The 13,629-nt window shown below is 36.2% G+C and overlaps 1 protein-coding gene and 1 pseudogene across 1 annotated transcript; both read right to left on the bottom strand.

Annotated features, from left to right (window-relative positions):
* Window positions 1–4,337: 4,337 nt before the first annotated feature.
* Window positions 4,338–13,416, bottom strand: LOC107801828 (AMSH-like ubiquitin thioesterase 3). Its single transcript, XM_016625229.2, has 14 exons — window positions 13,135–13,416; window positions 12,361–12,425; window positions 12,164–12,239; window positions 11,801–12,001; window positions 11,318–11,412; window positions 10,541–10,646; window positions 10,413–10,459; window positions 9,903–10,233; window positions 9,633–9,722; window positions 9,475–9,537; window positions 8,868–8,942; window positions 6,120–6,182; window positions 5,441–5,493; window positions 4,338–4,853 (listed from the first exon to the last, which is right to left on the bottom strand). Exons 1-14 carry the CDS (start codon window positions 13,399–13,401, stop codon window positions 4,679–4,681), a joined length of 1,707 nt encoding a protein of 568 aa, XP_016480715.2. The 5' UTR covers window positions 13,402–13,416; the 3' UTR covers window positions 4,338–4,678.
* LOC142176909 (U6atac minor spliceosomal RNA) lies at window positions 5,719–5,812 on the bottom strand (annotated as a pseudogene).
* Window positions 13,417–13,629: the final 213 nt, after the last annotated feature.

The raw sequence follows: 13,629 nt of genomic DNA, 5'->3' as shown, positions 1-13,629 counted from the left end.
GTCATGCTATTTATGTGTTTTGTTTGAGGAGGTATACATGAGCCTTTTATTTGTTTACATGTTTCCCCTAATGTGCAGTACTATATGTTTTTGTATGTCGCCTTAGATTTTTCACCTTTTGAAACCTAAAGTCAGCCTAATATCCCTCCCCTTTAGGAATAGTAGTCCTAAGTTCCTCCAGGGCTGATAGGAATAGGACAGGTAATAGCATGCAATAGTGGTCGAGACCAATTCGCGTTTTAATACCTTAACGGGATGGGGAGGGTAGATATGGATATGATGACCGGTGCGCTAATACCTCGTGTATCCCCTCTTCTGAGGAGTGTCATATCGGGTATCACATTGACGTGATCCATATTATAAATAAACCTAGGACCCCCCTTTTCCTTTTTTTCTCTTTTATATTTTCAAGTATTTGTAGAACTGTAACTCTTTCTTTTCGAAATTCGCCTTCTAACTGTTTTCAAACTCTTATGTGTTTAAATCCCCTACTATTTGAGCTCATACCTGTTTGTTTGCTAAATTGCACAAACTCACAAAAACTGTCTGGCCGGGAACCACACTAGTGGATCATGAGGGGTGCCTAACACCTTCCCCTTAGGATAATTTCAAGCCCTTACCCAATCTCTGGTTATCAAACAAACTTAGAAGTGAACCCTATAGGTGTCCTAATGCACCTTAAATCATTAGGTGGCGACTCTTCAAAAAATGCAAAAAACCCTGTTCCCAAAAGGAATGAGTTGTCCTATACCCAAAAATGTCATAAACCCGATCTTCCGATGCAAAGAGGGAAAAAAGAGGGCGCGACAGCCAGCTGCGATGAAGTAGTTTTTTCCTTTTGAGGAACAGTCTTTGATAATGTTTTTTCCATTTTTGTATAAGTTTAAAGAAAAAAAAAGGAGAGTAAGGCTTGGTGTTTTGAGGGAAAGTTGATAACAAAGCTTGAAGATTTTGAAGAAATAAAGAGCTTAAAAGATGTAAAAAGCTTAAGGGATTAGAACGAAGTGAAAGTAAAGATTGAATCAATGAGAAAAAGGTCCTATTTAAGCGATTCATGGCAGCGGTTCAAAGGCGACCACCAACTGACGCTCATTAATGGCTTTGGGAACTGTACCGACAGGACGTTTCAATCACTTTCGCCGCTTACGTCACAAAGATGATGTCATGAAAGGTCGGAGTATAAAATCGAAGGCTCAATTTGTTTCTTCTCATTACATTCCAAGAAATGAGGGAACTATTTGTATACGGTTAAAATCGGGCCTACCTGATTCTACTATTTGATCGAGACCAGGGAGTTGCATCGAGGGTTAGCCTCGTAAGTGGAGCAGATCGAAGTGACGAAGGCATGGTACCGAGTTCGAGAATCGAAGTGCTTGTCGAGATCGAGATCGGCAGCGATCGAGACCTAACAGCGCAGACTCCGAGCAAAGCACAATCAAGATATCCGTGACTAGTCGAAGATCATGGCGAGAATCTCGGAACAGATCAAATCAAAGGCAGTTGTTTAGGCTAATCATAGGATTTACTTCTGTAATTAGAATTATACCATAGATAGGATTCCTTCTACTATATAAAGAGGGTCCTAATCATTTTGTAAGGACCTGACATTCACGCATATCAAAGCAATACAATATTATCTGGCTTATATTCTTGTTTATTAGATTGCTACATTTTTAACTATTCCTGCATCGATCAGTTCGAGGGTATTCAACTCGAGGGCTGAACTCCGTTCAAACACTGGTTTGCTTAATTTTATTGTTAATTTCTGCTACTAATTTTCGTATTCATTAATTGATATTAGGTGAAATCACGTGTCCTTAAAACTACATTGTAAGTTTAATTGTTATCCAATTTTTAGGATAAACATTTATATTTCTTTTTGCCACCGGTGTTTAGATTCTGATAATCTGATTTAGGAAAAATCATAGAACCATTTAGTTTTGATTTAAAAGATCTACTAGACCAATCGGTTCGAATTGGAGGCAACGGTGAAGCATAAATTGAATTTCAATCGGCAGCTGACAAAAGTAGGTAATATTCATTTTTTATGTCAAATGTAACTAGTATTTGAATTGTGGAATCGCCTTCTTTCTATTGCTTCCTCCAATTCTGGAAGATCTGCACTTACAAATTTGTTGGTTAAACTTTAAAGTTGCCTTTTGGCCAATAAAATCCTCTTGTCCATATAACTCCCTTTCAAGCTTGAGTTGTCAATTGACCTTCGTGTTTTTCGTGTTTTAATTATTGTATGATGGACCTCCATGCTTAATTAGTGCTTAAACGGAATTATAAAGTTAAGGGGAAAAATTCTTTATCCCTAATATTTTACTTATTACACTTTAGCTTCAACCTATATAAGTCTAATATTTTCAGATTTAAAAAAGAAATCTCATAACCTTCCCGACGTTTCTGCCGATCCAATCGCCATTTTCCACGAATTCTCTATTGTAAGCTTTTTTTTTTTTTTTTGGCAAAATACATAAATGGCCTCTCCAAGTTGTCCACAACGTTCATTTGAACACCTCAACAGATCTATTTATCAAGTAGACACCTCAAGCTATTTTTTAATGTGTCTTATGCACACTGGTGCCTGGGTTTACATGGAAAGTTAACAAATCAAAAGATAACACCCGTAATTTCTTAAAAAAATCTAACTTATTATATTAATATAAAAGGAAAAGAGAAACACAATATTAATAAAAAAGCAAAAACCAAATCAGACCCCTCCTCTCCCTTTTTAGTCAGATTTGGGCAAATCTGAAGGTTTCAAGCTGGAACCAACCGATTTAAATGGTGGTCGTCGGTGTTTCCCTTTTTTTTCCGGCGGATCCGACCAGGTTTGATGGCAAAGCAGAGGCAGACGAGAGGGGACGAGGGAGGAGAGAGAAGTGACTGCCAGCCATCCGGTGACCAACTTCGACGGCAGCAGTGGATGATTTTTTGGGCGAAGTTCCCGTTGAAACTTATGATCTTGTCTATTTTATTTGTCTAAACTACGTATTATCTGCTTTCCTTGATATGTTCTCTGCACATTTTCCGTTGAAGCGTGTAATTTGTTTGGTAGTAGAAATATCTTCTAACAGTCAGCGAACTAGCTATGCTTTGTTCTCTCTTTGTTTGCCATCTTGTTCTGAAATTGTGATTGCTGCTGCTCTTCTAACTTTAATTATGCTGGGACTTCCTTTTAATGGTGAAGTGTGGCGTTGAGATTAGTGGGTTAAGGTGGAGAAGATAGTGGAAGAAAATTTTGGAGAAGAAGGGGTAGGATAAGTGGGCTCCACCGGTTAAATTAAAAAAAGAAAAAAAAATAAACACAATTTTGAAAGGCTTCACTTGCTGCAACAGAGTGTAGTCCACACATTTTGCATGTCAGTTTGAAGGGTTTGAGAGACACATTAAAAAATAGCTTGAGGTGTCTAGTTGATAAATAGGTTTGTTGAGGTGTTTAAATGACCGTTGTGGATAACTTAGAGGGGTCATTTATATATTTTGCCTCTTTTTTTTTATTTGCATTCCTCACACAGAGGTTGTCTCCCTTCTTCCTCATTCCTCTCAAAGCCTCGGTCACACGGAGGAATGACTTTAGCTGGTGTTTTAAAGAGGGAAGATCAGAAGGAGGAGGAACTGAGCGAAGGCGAAGGAATTTTTATTTGCGATATTATAGGACTGGTGGTGATAAAGCTGCTTATGCATTAGGAATCTTGTGTTCAAAGATATAGAGAAGATAACGAGTTCTGGAAAGTACTCAAAGGTAGATATGGAATGAAGAACAACTGTTAGCACCAGGGAAGAAGCTAATCAAATCAATCATAATTGGAAAGATGGAATAATGATATTCGCAGCAAATACCAATGGTTTTTCAATCGTAATCTTTCTTCTTTTATTCTTAACAATAAAATGGATGGTGATGAGATCTTTATGTTGTACGCGAAGACAAAATGATCACTGGGAATGAATTTGGAATTTCGACTTGAGAAGAAATATAAAGGAGCGGAGGACGCACATGTTTAAAGCCATCTCTTTTGAATTTTATAAACCGATAGCATTCTGGATTCCTTAGACTTCCTACACTGAGTACATGCTTGGAGGCAGCATCACTAAAATCGTTTGTTTTGCTCATAAAAAAAAATGAAAACCTACAACACAAATGTTAATTACATTTGAGTGTCTATTTACTAGTTTACCAATCTATTTTAAAATCTTATACCTTTGCGAATGCATCTTATAACTTCTTGACAAACTGGCACTAAAACTATATGGTAAACAAAGTAAAGTCTAAAAACTCTAAAAATCACGTTTAGCAAAAGATTATCCACTGGTAGCTTTTTTCCAAAATGTCAAAAAGCACACGTGAATTTAAGCCTTGCAAAGATTGATAAAGATTCCATTAGATTGCTCAGGTTACAACAGCTGTTTATCATGAATCATAAAATTCATGGCAATATGGTCTAGAGAAACAATGTGAATTGCGAAACCAAAAGCCCTCATTCCTAATGTATAACAAAAAATTCTTAAGATAAGAAGGAAAAACAAAATATACAATCGCTCATCTGAAATAAGCTTGTATTCTTGGATCCCTGTGAATGAATATACAAGGTATATAACATCAAGCTTCTATACAACCATCTCTGTAACATTTACTCCTATATGCCCTTCCAAGGTTCATAAAATTGCAAGGTTAACGAAGGTCTATAACATCAAACTTCATGTTTGCATTCATATAGACATGAGAACAGTGTTCATATATTGGACTTCCATCCTCAGGCTCCTCATGAGGATGAAAACCACGCTGCTGACAATTCCGGATAACAGACACACCAGCAGGATCAGACAAATGAAATATACCATGAGGGCTGTCACAAGAAATGAAACTGCAATCAGTATCCATTAAGTGGCCTTTCTAACATTTCAATAATGTATGGTATATGATTATGTATCTCTTTCAACTTTATAGGTCTTATTAGTACTCTAGAATTATCAGAATTTTGACTCTAGTTAAAGTCCTTCAATAATTAAGTGACTTCTTTAGAAGTGAGCTTAGTCCAGGCAAGCTTTCCAGAAACATTTCAAATTAACAATGGAATTTAATTTTTTCCGGGGGGGGGGGGGGGTATTTGAACCCTCCACTTCAGTTGTGGAATGCAGGGAGCTCTAGCCCTCAGCCCCGGTAAATGCTGGAATTAAGAATCAAAATAGAATTATTTAGGAAAAAAACTCCACTACGGATACCGTTGCGCATTTGAATATAGAAACCAAAATGCAAATCTAAATATAAGAGCACTCATATACATTACATGTATATGAGAGAGAAGTGTGTGTGTGCGCGTATGTTCACAATGTATATCAGAAATCATATTAAAAGAAAAAAAATGGGACAGCGGAACCTTTTTTACAATTAAACAGCTACTTGAGCAATACCAGAGACATAATGGCATCATACCTCGCTTTGTCTGTAGGAGCCATCACTATTGCAATGGCTTCTGGCAACATAATCTACAAAAATGAGCCGGAAGAAACAGTGTCAAGAGTCAAAAGAAAGTACTTTTGGTGAAGAACAGTCAAAAATCAATTTTCATCCCATGGAATGAACATCTTTAACAACAACAAACCCAATGTACCCGCAAGTGGGGTCTGGGGAGGATAGTGTGTACGCAGACCTTACCCCCACCTTGAAGGTAGAGAGGTTGTTTCCGATAGACCCTCAGCTCATGAAAGACGAAAAGACCGGATGTGTCTGATAACAGGTAAAGCCCGAAGGCTGTTCCCGTCCCTGCCGGGGGAGATGCCAACCATCTCTCCTTTTTATGAACACGGAATGAACATCTTTGATTAGATAATTTCACATACGTTCTTCTCATGTAATAAAAAAGATTTACAATCTATAGCAAAGCCTTCTGACACAAGTAAAAGGTGCTTAATGCACACACCTCAATAAGAAACCACCAATTGTTAGATATGTGTAAAGTTACATTCTATCATTTCACCATTAGACTTGAGTGGATGGACTTCAACAATTTGAAAACTATATGCACCAATATATTCCCAAGAAAAACAAAAAGACATCTAGATCCTGTCCATAGAAATCCAGAGGTTAATAACACAAGAACATTGCTTATTACCTGATATGAGTAATGAGTGTGCAGGTCAACTGATGACATAAAACAGGTTTGTGATGGATGTGTCTGCAAACAAATAAGAAACACAACAATTCATTGACAACGGTACTAAACATATCAAGATACGAGCAGTCAAGCAACTTAGGTGGTGCATTTACATCATTCTGCAAGTTTGTATGTATATGATTCATCCTTTTCTTTCAACATCCTAGATTTTAGCCAATTATGAAATAAAAAATTCTCATGAGTTTCATAACAAGTAATGACATATGAACAAGTTACATGCCGATCCTCCGAATAGTGAGACCAAAACCCATTGCCTTACCACTTAACCTCAATGAGGGTATTGAGTTGTCCTTCGCTGACTACGCCCCATTTAGATTTCTGTTTGATATTAATAATTTAATATTAATTCGATCCTAATAAAGTGTCAAAAGGTTGATTGTTTCGCTTCTATATCTTCCTAAAGAAAAAAGATCTCTGGGAGTTGTTTCCTGAATCCAAAAGCTCCGGTATCTTTCCCGACGAAAGAATCTTTGGGAGTTGTTTCTTGAATGTGAAAGAGAGTAGTCTCTGTTTTTTTTTCAAATAGATATGAAAGAGAGTCCAGGGTAGGGGTAAGGTCTGCGTACATCCTACCCTCCCCAGACCCCACTAGTGGGATTTTACTGGGTATGTTGTTGTTGACGTATATGAAAGAGAGTATTTTTCTTTTTCACTCAAATAAGAACTTCATTGGCGCTTAGCGTGAAGGAGTGCTAGGCCTTTGGTAATTTCTCTTCCAACTAGGATCAAATCCCATTGACGTTAGGTTTTGAGACAAAATATGAAAAGATTAATAATGCAATGATTAGTAACGCAAGTACTATAATGGGGGAATTAGTAATGAAGGGACTGTATAATTACTTATTGAGTGTTTAGCTTGATATATTGCACATTAGTATACAATGTATACTTTAAACTATTTGTTTACCTTTTAAAAACAAAATTAAAATCTTCTGATTAGTACGCGGGATAGTTTGGTCATTTTAGCATTTTAATCCATGCATTACTAATACTCACATTCTTATTCCACATTATATCTCACACAAAGTAATACAACAACAACAAAAAAAAAAATAATCCAGTTTGATCCCATAAATGGGGTCTGGGGAGGGTAGAGTGTACGCAGACCTTACCCCTACCTCATAGAGATAGAGAGGTTGTTTCTGATAAACCCTCGGCTCAAGAACACAAAGTAATACCTAGATTCCCACAAAACTTATGTTATGCAAGTATTATTCATGGGGAAAACAAAAAGGAGCAACCAAACTTATGTTGACATTTATGTAAAGATTATATCTAGTACAATCCAAACCAAACAGCCCCTAAGAGTATGAAAGAAGCTGAAAACCCAATCCAAAACCTCAAGGCTACAGGTAGAGTGTTCAAAACCTTTATAAACCCCTTTAGATGCTTTATATACCTAATGCGAGGCACTATCTAGCTCATACCTCCGAACATGTGTAACTCGAGTTTAAGGTTCACATGTGAATTTTTTCAAATAACGGCAATATCCAAGCCAGCTCGCATGCACCTCAACGATTTCACCGTATACATGTTACTTCCCACCAACACAAGTACATGATAACACTGCCCACCAAAACTGAGGCAAATGGGAAATAATCACTTAAACATTTTTTTTTCTCTGTTAGGACTTAGGAGTTAAACCCTAGTCTCCCATATCTTTTACCCACTTCATTGACCGGTTGGTCACACCCTTGTGTGTTTCACACATGAAATTTAATGCAGAGTTACGAGTTCAAGAAACAAATTTGCTTGAGGTACCGCTTAGAATATGGAAGGGGAAGAGAACGAGAGAGTATCTAATGATCTACATTTGAGAAAGTAAAATAAGAAAGCTCTGTGGGACAATGTGAAAGAATCTGAGTCTAACCCAAAAACCAAGAGTATATACCAAAATGGAAGGCCAAAACTATGCAAACTGGATTATTTATTATCGTATTTTTAATATCACATGAAATGACCTCTAAGTCAAAGAAAAACAAAGAATAATTGACACTACATCATTAAAGACAAATTAGTCTGGTATTGCTAATTTCCTATCATTACATGCAGCTAATTTTATAGCTAATTACTACCATTATATGCAGCTGATCAAGAAAACTTGAGAAAGGCAAGATATAAGAAGATCATAGAACAATCAAGCAAAAGTAACCACTAAACTGTTCACAAAATAATGAAATTCATGCACAGCCAACATTCTTCAAAAATATAAAATTGTCACTAGCATCACCACAATATCTTTGGAATTTAAATAAGTAAATTAGAACCATCAACCATGTCAACATACCGTGTGAGAGTTCCCTTATTATGCAACGCAAATGAAGTAACTTTAGAATTAAACAATGATAAAATGAAAAAAAAAAAAAAAAACATTTGATTGGTTACAATGAGGATTTGAGTCTTTAAGTATAGATGGAGAGTTGCATCGCTGGAAATTTGTGCAAGACAGAGACAGAGAAGTACATGTTGTATATGAAGGCATCAATAAAACAGATTCCAAACAATTCGAAAGAAGCAAAACATAACGTCAGCTGAAATATATTCATCCACTAATCCTTTCTATATTCATCTACTAATCTCAATTCCACACACAACATAAGCACTTCGTTGGTCAAAATTTCAAATTCAATAGTAAAACACAGATGTTGACCAAGCAATATAGCCACAGCTACTAGTGACACTTACATGTATCCAACCAAGAGGAAAGAGAGAGAGCTTGTCCTGAACCTCAAAAATTTCTTCTTCATTCAATGTTGAACACTGGATATCAAAAGCAGTGCTTCAGAAACAAGGTTAAACCATTCCATATGATGTCAAAAGCATTACTTCCTAAGCATATCTAATTGTTGTATTTTTTGACTTGTATGAACTATTTTCTTTATAGGTTTAAAGCAGCAAAGCATAAACTTATAAGATTTTTCGTTCCTTTTTATATATGCAGCACATGCAGAAACTACCAACTAATGTTAATATTTCTCACCTTTCTCCTATGCTTTATTATGAAAGAGGGAATCAAAAAACACAATGAGCCCTTTTTTCCAGAAATTCACCATGTTTCAGGATATTTAAATATAAAAGTATAAATTTCGTAAGTAATCCCAAAGAGACAAAGCTCCTAAAATTTACAAGCTTGGTTCATCTTTTTCAAATTCAAGATGCAAAGACGCTTCAATGCTGCACTTATACTTTTCCGGTCCTAAAGGACGGTCAGTTCTGCTTTCTGAATATTAGGGGTAAAGTTCAAGCATAAATCTAGTATATCCCTGTAGATGAAATATAAAATTCATCTTACAGAATCTGAAGTTGACTCCTGCTTTGGGACAATAAGAGTAGTGATGTGAAAAACACGGTTCCTCTGCAAGTTAAGAAATACACAACAAAAACACCACGCATATGAGACAACAGATAAATAGAGCTTATAAATTTCAGACCAAGCATTTTGCTCCATACCAGTGAACCTGCAAGAACAGCACAAGTTTCTAAATTCTTTGCTGTATTTTCTCGAGCTAATCTTAAGAAATCTTCCATCAGTCTCACTGGCTGCAGTGTAAAAGAAAAATAACGAGGGTTATACTCATGCAAATTATACCAAGCAAAGCTGATCGATAAACGGCTAAAAATCCTCCAATTCAAACAATTTCTATAAAGATGAAGGTTGCTCTCTGATTTTATGGGTCAGAGATACAGGAACCTAAATGAAGTAAAATAAAAACAACTTACAACATGCAAATGTTGATAAGAGTTTGAACCAGGTGGTCCATCCTGAAAGGACTTAGCTGGTCCAGGTCTTGGATCTGCAACTTTGGATGGAGATATGGGATGAAATTCTTGTTGTATTTGCGCCAGAACGGGAGGCGGCGAAGGCTGCCTTAAGTTACTTAAAGGAATATGATCACTCCGCATATCATCAAAAAATGGAGAACAAGAATCCTCAGAAGGGTGTAACCACCGTCCATCATCCAAAGAAAGAACCGATTCCATAGGAGACTTATCCACCTTCAAGCCAGTGTCATTAGACATGAATGAGCCATCATCAGCAACCTGATTGAGGCTATAAAAATAGCACGACAACATTCAAAATTTTGTACCAAAGCAGCTTGAAGAAACAGAAAATTAAGAACATACAAATTAGATGTCTGTGGAATAGTGACACTCGGATTTAATTAACTCTCTTGCAAGACATCAGAGTAGGCCGAATTAGCAATAACCAATCTTTGGAAAGGCCCTAACCTCAAAAGCTCATTTGAACTTAAATCGGCATATGCTGGGTAATTCACCTGGAGAAAGCAAATTATGACAGTTGATTTAGGCTGAAGTTTATAGTAAGATAAGAAACTACCATTTAACTTCAACAATACCTTTATCTTGGAACTAGGTCCGGACCATTGACCATGAAGACCATTTGGGCCTAAAAGCGAGTGCCTTGACAGTGTTTCTTGCTTTGGAACAGGAAAATTGAGAGATCTGACAATAAGTTTATACAAAAATCAGTTAGATTATACATCAGGTAATTAAGAAATTTCCTGTTATCATGCACACTATTATGCAACAGACATTCAGAGGAATCGCACAACTTCATGAAGAAAATAAGACTCGCACCGTTTTAATTAAAATGTCCATGCTTGACTAGCACAATAATCAAGAAGTTAAATTGCCGAAAATACAGGGACTAGTTGTGTTGCTTAAGAAGTGATACTTCCACACACTTCTTCCTGATGACAACAATATTGCATGAGCAAGAAATTCTCTTAACCCAGATAAAACTTTTTCAGGAAAATTTAAAACACATGAATTTCATAGCAAGCTGTAAAACTGCACCATGACCAGCAAAGCTTAAAACCAGGTACTCTAAAGTACCTTAATTGCTAAAAATTTAAACCCTAGGCGAAAAGAACTTTGCAGATAGACTGAATAACTGACAGTATTAAGAGGATAACTCGATGATATCAACCCTTTAGGAAAAGTAACTTAATAACCAATTTCAATTCTGCACGAGATCTGCCTAAACAGCAAGGATACTGGATAACAAAGACGAATAAGTTATTTAAAGATATTGTTCCATCCTCTGGAACACACCTCCTCCCCCTTAACCACAAAAAAAAAGGACATTGGTAGTTTTCTTAATTTGGACTCACAGCTTCTGGAACTGCATATCGATCGAACTCGAGGATGAAACACCAGAGTAATCTTTATTCTGCTTCCACAAAGATGAAGGTGCATTGCTGATGGCCTGAAATTTTATCATATACAAATTCGTGGTCCATAAGGAGAGAAAAAGTGTAGAAAGCAAAACAAGGCCAAATGAGAAGGCCTTGAGAAATCGTGCAAACCAAATATATGCTGGACATGAAATCACAGGATTTCAAGCTAGTAAAGAAACAATGTCCTTTACTGAGACTGAGAAAGAATTATGAAACTATGACTTCAGCAAAGAGAAAATTAACCTAAACTCTAGTTAATGAATGAGACAGCAAAGAGCATATATAAATCACAAGTTATTTCCATTCTAATTTCTAAAGAAGGAAAAAGTGAAAATAAAGTGAAAGAAATTGATGGCATAAAATACAACAAATCAAACAAAACCCCAAAACTCAAAATAAAAGCAAGTAGTTACATACCCATTTATTGTCATAATCAGAAGATGCTTTATTGTTGGTATAGGGCCGTACTAAAGAATTTCCAACTGATCTGTAGGGAGGGTTCTCCTGATTATTAAGTTGGGAAGTCTGAGCTGCTGCTTGAGCTTTATCCATTCTTTTCCGCTGGCGCTGGAATTCCGGTTTTAAACCCTCTAGTTCATCTAGCACTGTTGAGAGCATCTGAGACAATCAAACAACAAAATTTGAAAATCTAAGCATCATCAAGTTGATGCAGAAAATCATAAATTGTATCCAGATCACGTAAAGAACAACTCGCAATCCAGAAGAATGATTAGTACACAGCACAGAGGATCATTAAAGACAATAAACTGATACACTGACCCTTTTCGATAATGCTCTTTCTTCTGGATGCAAAGCTTGGTAGTCTCGATGGTCGGGTATTGTTTCAGTAACCAAACTGGCAATACATAATACAAACAACGCCATTAAGTTACTTATTACAAGCAAAAGAAAAGTATCTGAAAATCTAGAAAAAAATTCCACCAAAAATAAAGTAAAAGCAGCACAGTATCATTCACCTTGAATATCTCATTAGTATTATATACAAGTCTATGATATTCTTCTCCCCACGGTGAATATTGGCCTGTAAACAAACCACAAGATAATCACAAAACTCAATCCAAAGAGAGACTATTTGTCAAGATAAAGGTTCCAGCTTGATCCAGGATTTGAAGTTTATGGGTTTTGGATTCTAGCTCTTTGGAGTTTCAGGGTTCTATTAATAATTTGCACATATTAAGTTAATTTTTAAGACAAATATAGGGTTTGGGCCATACAATAACTCTAAATCTGGTTTATCGTCATAACAATGAAAGAGTTGGGACTTGCTCCACATCGGAATGAAATGGATCAAACAAAAAGAATTCGATAAAGAAAATTCACATAGCCTCTATATAACAAGATAAAGGTTCCAGCTTTATCCTTGTCACAACGAAGTAATCGAACTTTGTTGATTCTTATAGCTGAAACTAACTAGTTTGGATTTGAGGAAAAGTTACAGTTGTAGCTTCCTCCAAGCTTCCTCCTTTACCAGTTGATATAAGTAATAGTTAAAAGTCCAACTGAAAAATCAAATAAACGGCTCAACCCAATCAATTTGGCATAGGATATTAGCAAGCAAATTTAGGGGTTTTGATTGTTGGAATGAAATTGGCCCAGATAGAGCAGAATGCATAGTTATAGTTATAGTTATAGTTGTAAAGATATTACATTTTTAACAGCTTATATTAAATGAGTTACAAACTAAAAGCAAAATTGAAAGTTCTAAGTATATCAATTGGAAAAGAGCTAACCTGTCGGAGGAGATTATTGGCGATTCGATAGTAATTGCGGAGAGGAATTCGATTATCGACGGCGACTTTCCGAGTCATCGCGTCGACGTTCATAGTCGCCGGCCGTCTCATTCTTCCGGCGAGATTATGGGAAATTTCCGACGATGTGGCTTTAGAGATTGAGAAAAATGGTAGTCCAGTTGGTTTCCCTCGAGTGGTTTTAACTTTTAATTTAAGAGAAAGAAGAATAATTTCAATGATTATTGTGTTAAGCTTCTTATTTGTCATGTCGACAAGGTGTGACCATTTTTTAATAAAAGAAAAAAGAAAGGCAACAGACACGGCAAAGACACTTTTTCATAATATTTCAGAAATCTCTCATCATATATTATGTCTTGATAACACAAATTTCTTTTGTGATTTGAGTGAGGCTTACCTCTCTAATCTTTATTTCTTTTTTCCCTGAGAAAACTAAATTAAAACGATAAAATTTATTTAATGCATCTAAATTATCTC

The sequence above is a fragment of the Nicotiana tabacum genome, chromosome 22, assembly GCF_000715075.1.
Source record: "Nicotiana tabacum cultivar K326 chromosome 22, ASM71507v2, whole genome shotgun sequence".
NCBI classification, from domain to species: domain Eukaryota; kingdom Viridiplantae; phylum Streptophyta; class Magnoliopsida; order Solanales; family Solanaceae; genus Nicotiana; species Nicotiana tabacum.
This window is presented reverse-complemented; position numbering and strand designations above follow the sequence as displayed.